Source organism: Magallana gigas, chromosome 9 (genome assembly GCF_963853765.1).
Source record: "Magallana gigas chromosome 9, xbMagGiga1.1, whole genome shotgun sequence".
Classification (NCBI taxonomy): Eukaryota; Metazoa; Mollusca; class Bivalvia; order Ostreida; family Ostreidae; genus Magallana; species Magallana gigas.
Genome location: NC_088861.1, coordinates 5,746,174 through 5,760,521, shown reverse-complemented (window position 1 = coordinate 5,760,521; position 14,348 = coordinate 5,746,174). Strand labels below are relative to the sequence as shown.

Here is a 14,348-nt window from a genome sequence, read left to right as displayed (position 1 = left end):
ATTATCAGCCGTGATATTGTTCAAACTGAAATATATAGGTCCATCTTTTGGTGTACGTGCAAATATATATATGGATTTTAACATTGTTTTGGGTCAACAAATGTAAAGGAAAGGGTCTTATCGAATAATTTTCTTTGTTTTTATCACGTACACTAATTAAATACAAAAGTCTTTAAAACTCTAATTATTTCCAGAAAGAAAATATGTATTTTTTTCTAGTCACAAAATTAAAGAATTTTCTCTCTGAAGTTAAGATTCTCGAAACCCACAGGTACCTTCGTCTTATACAGCTGAACAAACTACTGTATTTTCTATTCGACGATCACTGTTTTATTTTTAAAAAATTCTACTTCATTGCTACAAAACACACGGTATGAAAAAGATCAATTCTAACGAGAAAAATACGACTTTCTAGATAAAGTTGATGGGAGATTTAAGTAAACATGACAACAAGATCGAAATGACCATATTTGACTTATGATTAGATAACAAGTAGACATGCTGTGTCAAAATTCCACATAATATTACATCGCCATCGTCATCATCATCATCAGCCTATGTATATATACAGTACTGCGGGGTGCATAGATACATTTATTTGAAAATCAATCACATGCTGAGGTTTCTCTACCAGTACATGTCAGATTGGCACAAAAACCTAATAAATTAAAGTTATTGCTTATTTTAGTATGTTCAGGCATACTAAAATAAGCAATTGCAATAACTTTGATTTTATTAGGTTTTTGTGCCAAGCTGCAATGTAATGGTAGAGAAACCTGAACATGTGATTGATTTTCAAATACATGTAAATGTATTTTTCCATCCCGCAGTAGAGTATATGTACATTCAATATAAATTACAATGCAAAAAGAATAGCAAGTGGTATTTTTTTTAAATACGCTGTGGGAATTGCGTGACACATACAGAGCGCAAAACCCAACAACGGCATATATATTTCATTTTCATATTCGCGAATGCTATGCATGACCATAATCTTACAAATGCACTCAAAAGCTATTTACATGCAAATATGTTAAGCCAATTTCACAAATAATATAAACAGAAGAATTAAAAACTGACTGGGTTGCCTGGAAGCTTTTTCCTAATATTCTCAAGTTGCGTTTGTTTAATGTTTAATTAACTGTTAGATTAAACACAAAGATATGTGCATATACTCAGCTATCCATCAGGGATATGACAGCGTGTTGCAGCCCATCTGTCGCTCCCATTTTCGCGCCTCTTTTTTCTGATGGCGCATTCTGATGGATCTGATAGACATGCGAAGATATGTAATGAGGAGTATATTGACTTCTTCAGCTCTTTTAAGTAAAGGCCAATCTACACTGAAGCAATCCATCAATTGCAGTAAGTTGTATAGGTTAGCTGTTGGCCGTCATCGCATTATACGAAAGAAGATTACTTAGTAATTTGATGTCAAACACCAATTATACGAATTAATAATACTAAATTTACATCGAAAGAAAAGCATTCTTATAAATTATTTTACAAATATATTTTATTGATTTCGTGTACTTTCTCTTTAAAACAGAATTGACTCAAATTACATTTGTTTTTCTTTTTATACATCTCCAACTTTCAAAAAGGTCATTGGCCTAAAGGACGCTAATTACAATAGAAATTACTTAATTTTGCAACTGTTAACAAAATCTTTTCTTTAAAGAGGATCTAAATCAATGTGTTTAATTATAACATTTCCGACCAAATTGAAGGATATCAAATCTTATCAACGTTAAGAATTAATATCAAAGACATCTAAAACTCGCACACAAAAAAATCACTATTTTTATTGATTATTACAATTAATCAATTATCTACAAATAAAAAGAGGCATCCACAATTATAGGAAACGTTAAGGAGTCTAGCTACATATCTCGTACTCGAATGACTAGAGTTCATACGTATATCAAGGACACATACAATGTAACCTCCACCCCACCCCCCCCCCCCCCCACCCTCACCCCACCCCACTTTTTAACTTTTAAAAAGCAGCTCAAAGCTTCATAAACATTGATCTAATAATTATATATAAAGTCATATCTGCATGCCTTTAATGGATGCGCCTGTGTTTGTCAACAAAAGATTATATTTGGTTGACCACAGCTGGGTGATTCCAATCATCGGGATCTAAGCTCACATTACAGTCCCATGAATAGACACAACCCAGCTGATGTACCGAATCAATAACACCAAAGTTTTGTTTTTGTTCAAGAAAAAGAGGTAATATCACTATAGAAAGGAGAAAATGATTGCTTGGAGATCGACTCTGTCCGTGTATGGTTGTTGTGTGGGATGCAGCGAGGAAGCAATGAGGACGCAGAATGGTGAGCCGAGAAAGATATATATTTCATATTAAGTGTGGGGGGGGGGGACTATTTTTGCTATGCTCTATTTTCGGCGATCACTAAATCATTGCAAATTTTGCGCATTTTACTTCTAATTCCTTTTTAGCAATTACCTGGATCTAGACACATTTACGTAACTTCTGTAATAAAAAAAACTAAAATGATGCTTTAATCATTTACATGTAATTCTTTAAGAGAAAATTTTATGAAGAAAATCAATGTTTTTCATTACCCATAATAAATATCTTCATGTATGATAAATTCTTGATTTTATTGAGCAATAGATCATTCGTTCAATTAAAACAACCATTAAAGGATCATCATAGTAAATTGTAAAATTTTAGACACGTTAACTTGAAGACGCTTAATATATTCAATATGAAAAGTGATTCATGGACTTAACTTTTAAGATCAGTTGAGCTGACGGCACTGGTGGGCTTTGTGACCATTTGTTCGGCGATAAATTTTCACATTTTCAATTTCTTCTCTTGAACCGTTTAGACCTATATTAATCAAAATTTGCAAAAATCACACTAAGGTGAAGAACTATCCGAGTTTGTTTAATATACAAAGGACATCGCTATTTCCCCCAAAAGTGATTTTTTTTTTCTGCAATAATTATTATTTACATTTTCCAGTGTCTTTGTCTGTGATAGCATTAATAATCGATTTTGTAATGTATAGTCTAATAGTCTTTTATTAATATAAGTAATAATGGATCATCTTTGAATATTATGAGGTGATAAATACGGTCGGACTCTGATAAAATCCTCCGGACTTTATTGAATCTGATTTTACACGACCTATTTGATCAACTCATGATACTCAAAATGTGATTTCTTATTCTTCAAATAAAGACGATTATATTTTGTTTAAATCAACCAGGACCTCAGATTAAGAGCCATGGGGCCAAAAAAAAAGACAACTCAGAGTTTAATGTAAATTTTAAAAAAACAGCCAGAAATGTAAAAAAAAAAAAATAATAATAAGATAAATGTAAAGGGGGTATACATGTTACCCGGGTGAGCAATGTGATCCATGGGCCTGTTGGTTAAACTTGATTGCCTCATTTGTACTACCTCATTTTTGAAAAGGGATTATATCTTATAGAACATCTGGGATAAATTACGGATTCTTTCAATTCAATGGAATAGAAAAAAAATGAAGTAGAGCGGAACAATAACTCAATAGTTATAAAATAGCTAAAAAGCAAAGAAATGTAAAAAAAAAATTCAAGAAAGGTCCATCATAATATTTAAAATGCTTCAGATATGAAGATGTACCATGTTCTAAGTGTGATTGCGCTCTTGTTGGTTAATTGCCTGACTAAATACTTGTGGGATACTATTGCTGAGATCATTAGTCTATATAAACAATTTTACCGCAATGCTCACAACTGTTTATGTTTTAATATTTAGATAAATGCAACTTGTTGTAGTAATCTACATAAACTTAAAGGTTGTAGAATGTATTCAAACACATAAATCTTAGGACTGATTTAAAACTTTTAGAATGTCAAAAAACGGCAGATCCGTGGCCAACATTCTAACTATTTCCTTCTTGTCCTACCCATAATTTTAAGCACAACCTATTTTATAACCTATCTGTTGTCTTTCTAGCAGTTTTATTAAACAATTTTCAGGTTATGTTGTTATTTAATTTTTAGTACCGTTATAAAACAATAAAGAAATGTCGTTTTGTCGGCCATTTTGGTTTCTGGCATGCACATTTCTATCCAGAGTTATCGTTCCCGCCTTGCTCCAGTTATTCTGTGCGTTACCAATATAAAAGTCTTTATACATGAATTTACTTATTTACAATGTACCGTATGCATTCTTGTGTCAGCATATACATGTAGTAATTACAGTTAATTTTATGGGGAGATAAGTTGTTTAGCAGTCTTATGCAAAAAATGTTTTGTATCTGTTTCAGCCCTTGAAGTTTTCCGTTAAGGTGGCACTAATTGCAGTGGGTCTCACGCTGTTCATTGTTGATTTAATTCTTATCAAGAGTAAGCATAAACCGTTTGTTTTCATTATTTAGTATTTTTAAAATTACATATTTATTAATATCATTTTTATAAATAGTTTTGATGTGTTTCAATAGAAACAAATATCAATAAGTTCTCTCAAAAAGAAGTGAGTTATGACATATGCGGGAAGTTCAGTGGATGAGTTCAACTTTTAGACTGGCCCACTTGTTTTATAGATATAAATATGATGTACATGTGTGGCTAAATTGTTTTATGTTAACTTTCAATATACATGTACATGTATATGTATATGATTATAATATCTCCTCATCAATTGAATTCATGTGGAGGGGCACAGGGTGGTTAAAATTTCGGAAATCATCATTTTTTTTAATGGATTGGGGTTTTATATTTTCTTGGATTCGCTGTATATATACATGTACTACTGGTGTATATACTTAAGACGCCTTTCGTAATTTATTGGAAATGTTTATTATTGCGACCGCAAAATCGATGGAAAGTTTGCTACCACAAATAATTATTATTCTAGCTGCAGGTCTGTAGCTCCCGGTCTGAAGAAAATCGGATGGACGACCAGGGAGCTACAGTGCCTCCCATAGTAAAAATTGCCCTAGTTTTGGGCTGATTAATCTTATTTCCGAACACATTCTTATAACTAATGATTTCAAAAAAAAAAAATACTTTGACATTTTACTACAGACATTATCACTTTTCTTGCCTCTGATTACCGTCTTCCTAGGAAGACGGTATAAAGAGTTGAAATAATTTACAGTCTCCAGGTTGTGCACTTCCTCTCCTTTGTGATTGGTAGAAAATACATGATGTGAAAATTTACATTTATTTCATTGGTTGAAAAAGTGTTCGGCACAAGGGAGGTAATTTTCTGATGATCTTTTTCACGTACGACTTAACAAATTTCGTAGATTTCAAATCTTAAAAAGTGAGAAAACGAAATGCAATATAAATTGCTATGAATGAAATTCGGTCTTTGATTTTCAGGTCCAACTGGTTGAAAGCATTATTCTATAATATCTATTGAAACTGTTTGCTTTTTATTTAAATACAAAAATGTTAAAAAAAAAAATTGATGCGGTATGGCTAATATCGGTTAGGTTGTTTGCACCTTAGATTTGTAAAACTACATGTAATATTTGTTAAACAAAATGCTGAATGCAGCGATATAACTTTGATTTTATCAAAATAATACGAGTCCACGACCCTTCTTAAGACCTCTCTCACCCCACTATAATCGATATCAACTAAGAAGCTCGGGTACGCATTTCTCAATTTTAGACACGCAGGTTTTAAAGACACATAATGACATTAAATGTTCCACACGCCATGGTATGTAGAGGAAGGTGACATTTATATAAAAAAGAATTAAATTGTCTTTGATAACTAACTGCTGTTTCGGGTTCGCTCTTAAGACGGTAAGCTTTTTTTTAAAAGATAAACTTGTATTCTTTTAAACTCCATCACTAGCCCCGTAAAGTGAAGTGACGCAGTTTGTTTTCATTTCAAAATGGCGACTCTGGAGCTCGATGTGAATTTAACATACTTCGATTTCCGATGTCGGTAGTGCGTTTAATTTAAGGGAAAGTTTGAGGCAAGTAGAGTTACGATATCAACAGTAAATTGAATGAAGAATTAATTTTATCCACAAAATATGTTCGAAAATAGGGTAAATCAGTCCAAAACTAGCGCATTTTTTGTGCGCCGTAAATTACAGATTTTTACTATGTGAGGCACTGTAGCTCCCAGGTCGTCCATCCGAATTTGTTCAGACCGGGGACTACAGAACTGCAGCTATTATTATTTCACAATGATTGTGATTAAACAAGTAAATTAGAACTTGCAATAAATGTGCTGAACCTATCACAAGACTTACAATGTATTATAATAATATCAATGTATTGTTCCTGCTTTAAAAATGAATGATAAAGAAACAAAAATTACAAAAACAAAAAGTATTATCATTCTTTTCTTGAAAGGCTTGTCCATTGCTCAGCACCTTTTGGAAAAATCAGTTCAAACTGAAAACTCCATTAACTCCAAGACAGCGCACCAGCTCCAGTCTCCATCCGCAAACTCCGAGATCCGCCCGATTATTATTCTGTCCACCTTCAGGTCTGGCTCCACACTGACTGGAGACATACTTCAGCAGGCCCAGGGCTCGTTCTACCTGTACGAGCCTCTGAACCCCCTCAACTACTTGATGTACGGTGTGAAAAACGCCACTAGACTACAGTTGGTAAACGGTTCGACACGGTAAGCCATGTAATGACTGTGATGGTCCATACAGCATTGATATACATGTATATAAAACTGTTTACTTTATCGTGATGTCGTTGCGTAAATCTATTGATTTATCTGCTCGTAATCATAATAATAATGAAATTGCATTTTTTTCTAAAAAGCCCAGATCATGTTCATAATTGTTTTATACGTTGGTTATGCACGGATGTATTTAAAGGGTTAGCGTCTCGAGAATCGTTATTTTTTTTGGCAAATGCTGGACAGATTTGTTTCATCAGGAGTTTTGAAAGTGTCATATACTTAGCTTAAGTGGCACGTGGTATTTTTGTAACAACTCGATCCTGTTTGTTTTATTTTAATAGGAAAACCCATTGCTTGGATTGCTATGAAATTATTGTTATTGACAAAGACATTTGTAAAAAGTCTGTAAAGGTTCAAGAATGGATATTAGGCTTCTCATCAAAATTCGTTTGACTGTCAGTTGTGAAAACTATAAAAAACGAAGTGTATTTTCAAACACTACCTATATGAACCATTGTGCCCAGATTTATCGTATCGATTTCTGCCAGAGCATGCATGACTTTTATCATACGCAGATTTAGGTGGGGACCCCGACCCTTTCCCCCTCTGGAAATTTCAAATTTGTAAAATGTGTATAGTAAAATTACTGAAAATAGGTCTTGGACCACCCCCCTGCAAACATATCCCTCGGGCCTCCACCTGGAAAAAAATTCTGGATCCGCGCATGTTTATGTTAGCATTTAGTAAGAAAAAAGTCAGTTTGTCTGTATTTAGATTCCTACCGAATTCTGAGGTCAAATCATTGATCATTGTGAGAGATACTAGAGAATAGATAAATCATGAGTCTTCTGCGACTTCATTCCTTCCTGATATTACATCCGGTCTTGTCTCTGTATGACATCATTATAGTTGATAAAATCATGCATTCCTATTCATTACAGAAACAGTCGTGACATTTTGAAATGTAATGAGAGACGTTGAAACATTGTGTGTAAATAATATGCATATAGTGCAACAGAATAGGTTTTCGAGTGCTGTAATTATAAAGTAGTAGGTCTGTTTTGTTAACTAAAAATACTAACAGTGAACTGGAGCCTTTTTCGAGTTGATAAAATTATTAGCAATTAAGATATCAAGCTTCAAATATTTTCTTTTAACTGAATAACAGGTAAAGCGTAGATCGATGAACAAAAACTTATTTTCACTTTAAATACTTTCTGTGATCAATTTAAATAAGGAATAAGGAATCATTCTTTGAGTATTATGAGGTGATAATTTCGGTCGGGGCGTGATCAAATCCAATAAAGCCCGAAGGGCTTTATGATAGATTTGATCATATAATTTCGGTCGGGGCGTGATCAAATCCAATAAAGCCCGAAGGGCTTTATGATAGATTTGATCACGCCCCGACCGAAATTATCACCTCAAAATATTCAAAGAATGATTCTTTATTACTTATATTTATATAATTTTAGGCCATCATACGATTAAATATTTAAATATAAATAAACAAACCCCGCTGGCGCCTCAATTTGGCATCATTTGTATTATGAGTTATGTTCTCCTTCGTTTCACTCATCCGAACATAAAGTATTTCTATTCTAAGTATTTTATAAATAACAACAACACAGGTGTTAGAGTGAGTGAGCTATCAACCAGTTTATTCGCCGTAATATACAATCAGCACGCGACTTTAATAGCGATGAACTGGAATTAGGCCCGATAATTGTATATTTCCAAATATATATCTACAAAATACAATGTAAATTTTATATATGAATACATATCAAGTATACTTCATCATACGCACATGTTCCTATAAACAAAAAATATTGTTCGAAAGGGTTGATTGCTCTTCGATGACCTGTCTATACCTGATCGGTTCTATATATACTACAGCCAAACAACTACTTGTATAACTGCGCTAAAAGAAGTAGTCCGTAAAAAATACAACTTACAGAAATTTATTTATATAGTACAAAATCGATACGTGGTGTTATCACAGGCAAAGACACTGGATAATGTAAATATATGTACATGTAGATATCTGACATAGTATTATTTATATAGAATGGTTCTGTTTACATTTCTTATTGCTTGTATTCATTTGTCATCCTGGCAAACGAGGATGAACGGTCACGTGGTCAGTTTTCAGGCTTCATGGTACATGCAGCATATTTTCAATGCATTTTCAGTCAAGGGTGTTCAAGTAAGTCATTATGTCACGTGATAGGATATTGGATATGTGATTGTAGTTTGTGATGTTACCTGTAGCAACAGAGTTTAGTACATTTAATTATGTTACTTTTAAGACTACAGATTGCATACAGAGAAGAGAAAATGTCTTAGTACATGTATTACTAGAAAGAAGATGTGTTCACTTTTTAAATGTTAAACTTATCTATCAATTTTATAGATCTGTGGGGGCTTACGACTTCAATAAAATGTCCGTCAACATCCTGACATCTCTGATCACGTGTGACTTCTGGAGCCTCGATATCGACACAGCGTCCCATGGATTTCTCTTCTACAGTCGCAGAAGCATACCTTACATTACCTGTGTTAACTTAACCAAACGCAGGACCACGCTTCTGGATGCCGTTAGAAAATGTATGCCTATTTGGAAGGAAAATTGTGAAAATTCTACGTTCAGAATTTTCAAAGTTGTGCGTTTGTCAATGGATTGGATGGAAATATTGCTCAAGAAATTCCCCCGATTAATGGTGGTCCATTTAGTCAGAGATCCACGAGCTATTCAAGTATCCAGAGGTCACTATACTTTATTTAAAGATAACATCAAAATTCTAACACACTGATTAAAGAAATAAGCAAACATTATTAAAGAGACAGTACAGCTGAAAACACATGTCTGAAGAACTTCAGATTTACCTATTGTATAGTTAGGAAATAAGAAATAATGTTTATTGTAAAAGTTGAAATACATGAAAACCCCTTACACATACTTAATTAACGTAATTATGAGCTTCCGGAAATTCAAGGGTCGTACAAACCTGAATAATCTTATATCGTTTATTTGTACCACGTGGACTTTGATTGACAGTAATTGACACGTGCTGAAAACTACAAGATCTTCGTCCTACTACGGTCATCATGAAAAACGAGGTTAAAGCGATTCTCTAATTGAAACACATTCTTACTTACTCGATAATTCATAAATGGTTTACCAAAGTGATTCATTTTAAAATGAATAGACATAAATGTGTCAAATAACCCCTCAAGGGGCCTCATTTATAAAAATAGATTTAGGTTGTAGCAACTCCTATGATAAACACGAAATATACATGCTTACCAAATAATAATTGTGGTTATTTTAAAAACTTTGAACAGTTATTACCTATGAGAAGTAGAAAAGACATATTTTTATCAACAAACCTGTCCAGGAGATTCTTCGCGAGCCCTGCATGTGTTTTGTTTACAGTAAATACGCATGCGTAATAGTATAAAAGGCTGAACCCCGAACACGTTGCGATGTATTTATGTGATAGGTTATACGTAATTATTAATTTTAATGAAATAATTAGATTTATTGCATGAAGAACTTTGTAATTTTCTGAAAGTTTATATATTCATGAGTAGTACAAAAATACCGAACCCGATCGGAAAAATTTTTCAAGTCGGTTTTTTGATAAGATGCGCTGTACTGTCTCTTTAAACAGCTTCAAATTAGGCTCAAAGAAAGATAACTCTAAAAAAAAAAATGAAGTTTTAAACCATCGTTTATTTTTTTTTCAGATAAACTCGGTGATAACATGTTTGAAAACCTACGCCATGGTTTCACAAAATTGTGTAATCGCTTGGCATGGAATCTCTACTTTGAAACCAGACTCAATAAAACATATGGCAGAATTTTCCGATTATATTACGAAACGTTGGCGCTTCATCCTTTCAAGACGTCAAAATGGCTGTATAACTCGTTAGGACTTACTTATACGTCAGAAGTCAATGCGCATGTGCATCATTTAACTAGAGCAGGGGTACCAGATGATTGTCCCACTTGTGCAGTAAGAGCTAATTCTTCTGCGCATGTGCATTCTTGGAAAAAAATATTTAATAGAACTCATTTAGACGAGATTAAAGAGGTGTGTGGCTCTTATATGAAGGATCTCGGTTACACGTGAAAAACGTTTTTATTTGAGGATTATCCACGCACATTGTTTTATCGATAAATGTCGAATTGGATTGCACTATATGATTATAAGTAGCCCCCAAAAAGTTAGTAATTTTTTTTGTTATACTTTCATGTTAAATACTGAAATCTGATTGGTTTAGACGCAGTTCATAATCTGTTCTATTACCCTCAGCGTTAGCAACGCACTTAGCAACAGGTAACATTACGAATTGTTACATGCGCGAAAATCATGCGCGTACGGTTCGCCTTAGAATTCACGTTCTTCCTATTTAAAAGCAGTGATGTTTTCTTTAAAATTAAGACATTCAGTATAACAAAATAAATAGTGCCTGGTTGGGAGGATAACAGTTGAAATTGATACCCCTCGAAAACCATTGTTAACCTCCGCTTCGCGTCGGTTGACAATGGTTTTCTCGGGGTGTCAATTTCAACTGTTACTCTCCCAAACAGGCACTATTTATATAATGTATTGGTAATACACGACGCAAAGGTTGTATTTCGTCATCAATTTCTACATACATTCAAGGTCGCCTGTAAAATCAAATTTTGCTGTAAAACAACATCTTGCTGTGGTTTTACATTGATTTTATATTTATTGGCAAAAATGTTGCTAGCGAACTAGAAGTTGATTATCATGTTTTCAAGGATGTGTATGGTAAGTTAATTATTTCGTGGCAGCTATAAATAATAAAGGAATGAATTCGTATCATTTTCTGAGTAGAGTGGTTTGTTCGTGGTTTCGACCATTGAGCTTTGTTCATAGTTGTAATAAGTTGTTAAGACGCAGTTGTTAATCCGCTCTATTACCCTCAGCATAGCAAAACACTTGGCAACGGGTAACACAACGAATTGTTACATGTGCGTAAACGATGCGCGTACAGTTCACCGTAGAATTAAAGTCATTCCTATAGAAAAGCAGTTAAGTTTTCTTTAAAATTATGAAATTCAGTATAATGTCTTTCTGATGTATCATACATTGCAAGGTCACTCAAAACATTATATAAATAGTGCCTGTTTGGGAGGATAACAGTTGAAATCGACGCCCCTCGAAAACCATTGTCAACCTCCGCTGCGCGTCGGTTGACAATGGTTTTCTCGGGGTGTCGATTGCAAATGTTACCCTCCCAAACAGGCACTATTTATATAATGTTTTGAGTGACCTTGCAATGTATGATACACCGACAATTTAAAACATATATAATTTGTGTAATGATATTAAAATCTTTTATAAAAGTATTATGTTTTAATTTTGATGTATCGACAAAAGCTTTTTACAAATTCATGCTACGGGATTTGAAGTGGAACATAAACTTTAACATATACTCAGTTCTGGAGGTTAGGGATAGTTATTATCTTTACATCCACTGAATATCTTTACACCCACGAAGTCTTTTCTCTCACATATCTTAAGAAATCCGATTGCGTTCATACGGCTATAGACAATATGGAATCACGATCTTACATGTATCGCTTCATGAGTCCGCGTTACCGTACATGTATAACTTTAGCTAATAAAAAGCACGGAATTTACATGCAGACTAAATAAGACAGACTTCCCAAATACGTGTAATTTAATATCTTGCCCAAATATGGTTCCAAGCATTGGCTCTTCCGTCCTACACAAGTCAGTAGCAGATTATATTTTTCTCTAATGATCGCTACCTTCATAGTTGTATAAACAAAGAAAACATGCACTTCCTGAATACCGTAAAGTTAAAGTTTAGCAACGAATCTATAGGTCTTGGTCAGAATTTGACTTTTTTCAATCGGGAATTCAATTCGTTGAGCCTGTCAAAAACTGCAGATAGATCCCTGACTGTATATTTGAAGCTTTTTTGTTTGTTTGCTTTTGTATTGTTTTTTTTTTTTGGGGGGGGGGGGGAGGGGGTCGTTTTTGTTTTGATAATAAGTTTGATATTTCAATAATGCAACTTTGAGAACAAAATTAAACAATAATTATATTGTATTTACAAAAAGGGTTACATCGACACACAGTAGTAACAATCAGGTCTTTGCACGTATTTGATTTGCAGACTTGATGTGAAAAATTATGTATTTACAGTAGTAAAATTTTTCATAAATTTTCCTCAATTGGGAAACTTTTGAATACATGAATATTGATTTCTGTGTTACCTGGCTCAAGAAAATTCTTCTCAGAACTATCTAATTTCACGTTACGTTAATTTAGGAATTAACATCAAAGTAAACTTCAGACAAATATCCTTTTGCATTGTAAATTGTACTATTTCATATGCGTTCGGTATATACACTGGGGGAACTGCTGAAAATCGAAGACCTACCAGATTTGAAAGTAAGTTTTAACATGATCGAGTGGACCGGATCAATACATGTTATGTACAATATACATTTCGTTTTGCTTGGATAGTTAAAAGTTCGTGGTGAGATGTACAGGTAAATATATCACATATGTAAGATTGCCTTTGTCATCAGAAAATTCCATTTATTAACTTGTCTTTTTTTTTTCAAGTGACCCCGGCCGTTTAATTAAATATGTTTAATATATCAATCGTTTTGTATGTGTCTATGAGCTGTATTGCTACTGACTAATAAACATTACAATGTTCGAATTTTTTTTTATGTGGTAATTCACATCTGGTGTTTGTTCCATCAGAGACAAAAATACATGTAACATTTGGTTCCATAAATGATCATAATTAAACCATCAACTCTCAGTTGCATCTATTCATAGGCATATTACGGACTCTTCATTATACACATGTATATCTACATATCAGTATGTTGCATCAAGACGTGTAAATAATCTGTACGGCAGAATCAAAAGCATCCGAGATTATGATGCCTTGGATAATATAGAGAGACAGATGAGCAAAAGATCGCAGTAAGCAGGATTTTTTCTGTGCCGTTCTTTGCCTCTAAGGCTACTAATCTTATGCTATTAAAATAATTACTGTAGACGTATTTTTTTCCACGGGGTCATAATTCCGCGGAATCACAATATCAATTTAATCCGCGGGTAAAAATTTACGCGGATTCTTTGAATGAAAAAAAAAGTCATTTGAATAATTATTATTAAATTTGGTTCTGAGCGATTTTCATTACCTAGAATTTGTCCAACTTTGGACTTAAATTGTAGGAACTGTTCACTGTGAACAGTAATTATCGGTTGTGGACTGATCGGTAGTCATTAGTTAGCCGTCAAGATGTTACGACGCTGGCTAAAATCGTCTTGTGAAACGCCACATCTTTAATTAATAGTTACTGTCAATTCATGGTTTCACATGTAGTTTAAATTATGAGTTGATCAGTTTTATCACTTAAAAGTCAGAGCACAAAGGGATCTAAAAATTGCAGTAAAAACACGGGTCTTAGCGTATAGTTAATTGGGTCATTGAAAGACACACCCGCTTGGGGCTATTTGTCGTCTGACACGTGCCGTTATCTCAAGCGGGGAGAAGTTTAGATTTCATGCAAGTAAATTTACAGAAAATTCAAATCTTTAGATTAAATTATTTATTAAGTGAATTCTCAATACAAATTTGACAGTTTAAATAGATAAAAACGATATACACTGGGTACACGTATA

General features: G+C 33.6%; 1 protein-coding gene across 3 annotated transcripts; it reads left to right on the top strand.

The window, feature by feature from the left end:
* The first annotated feature begins 1,347 nt into the window (after window positions 1-1,347).
* LOC105319013 (carbohydrate sulfotransferase 1) lies at window positions 1,348-11,739 on the top strand. Of its 3 annotated transcripts, XM_066071568.1 has the most exons (6): window positions 1,348-1,365; window positions 2,231-2,342; window positions 4,296-4,374; window positions 6,348-6,624; window positions 9,050-9,402; window positions 10,387-11,739. In XM_066071568.1, exons 2-6 carry the CDS (start codon window positions 2,340-2,342, stop codon window positions 10,770-10,772), a joined length of 1,098 nt encoding a protein of 365 aa, XP_065927640.1. In that variant the 5' UTR covers window positions 1,348-1,365; window positions 2,231-2,339; the 3' UTR covers window positions 10,773-11,739. The 3 variants fall into 3 exon arrangements, with proteins under 3 accessions (XP_065927640.1, XP_065927641.1, XP_011414681.3); XM_011416379.4 differs by lacking the exon at window positions 1,348-1,365 and having other exon boundaries at window positions 2,164-2,342; XM_066071569.1 differs by lacking the exons at window positions 1,348-1,365; window positions 4,296-4,374 and having other exon boundaries at window positions 2,152-2,342.
* Window positions 11,740-14,348: the final 2,609 nt, after the last annotated feature.

Excerpts from the sequence above, each read along its gene's own strand:
- LOC105319013 (XM_066071568.1), top strand. Across the intron at positions 6,625-9,049 it reads TTGGTAAACGGTTCGACACG|ATCTGTGGGGGCTTACGACT; the intron begins GTAAGCCATGTA and ends TCAATTTTATAG. Across the intron at positions 9,403-10,386 it reads AGCTATTCAAGTATCCAGAG|ATAAACTCGGTGATAACATG; the intron begins GTCACTATACTT and ends TTTTTTTTTCAG.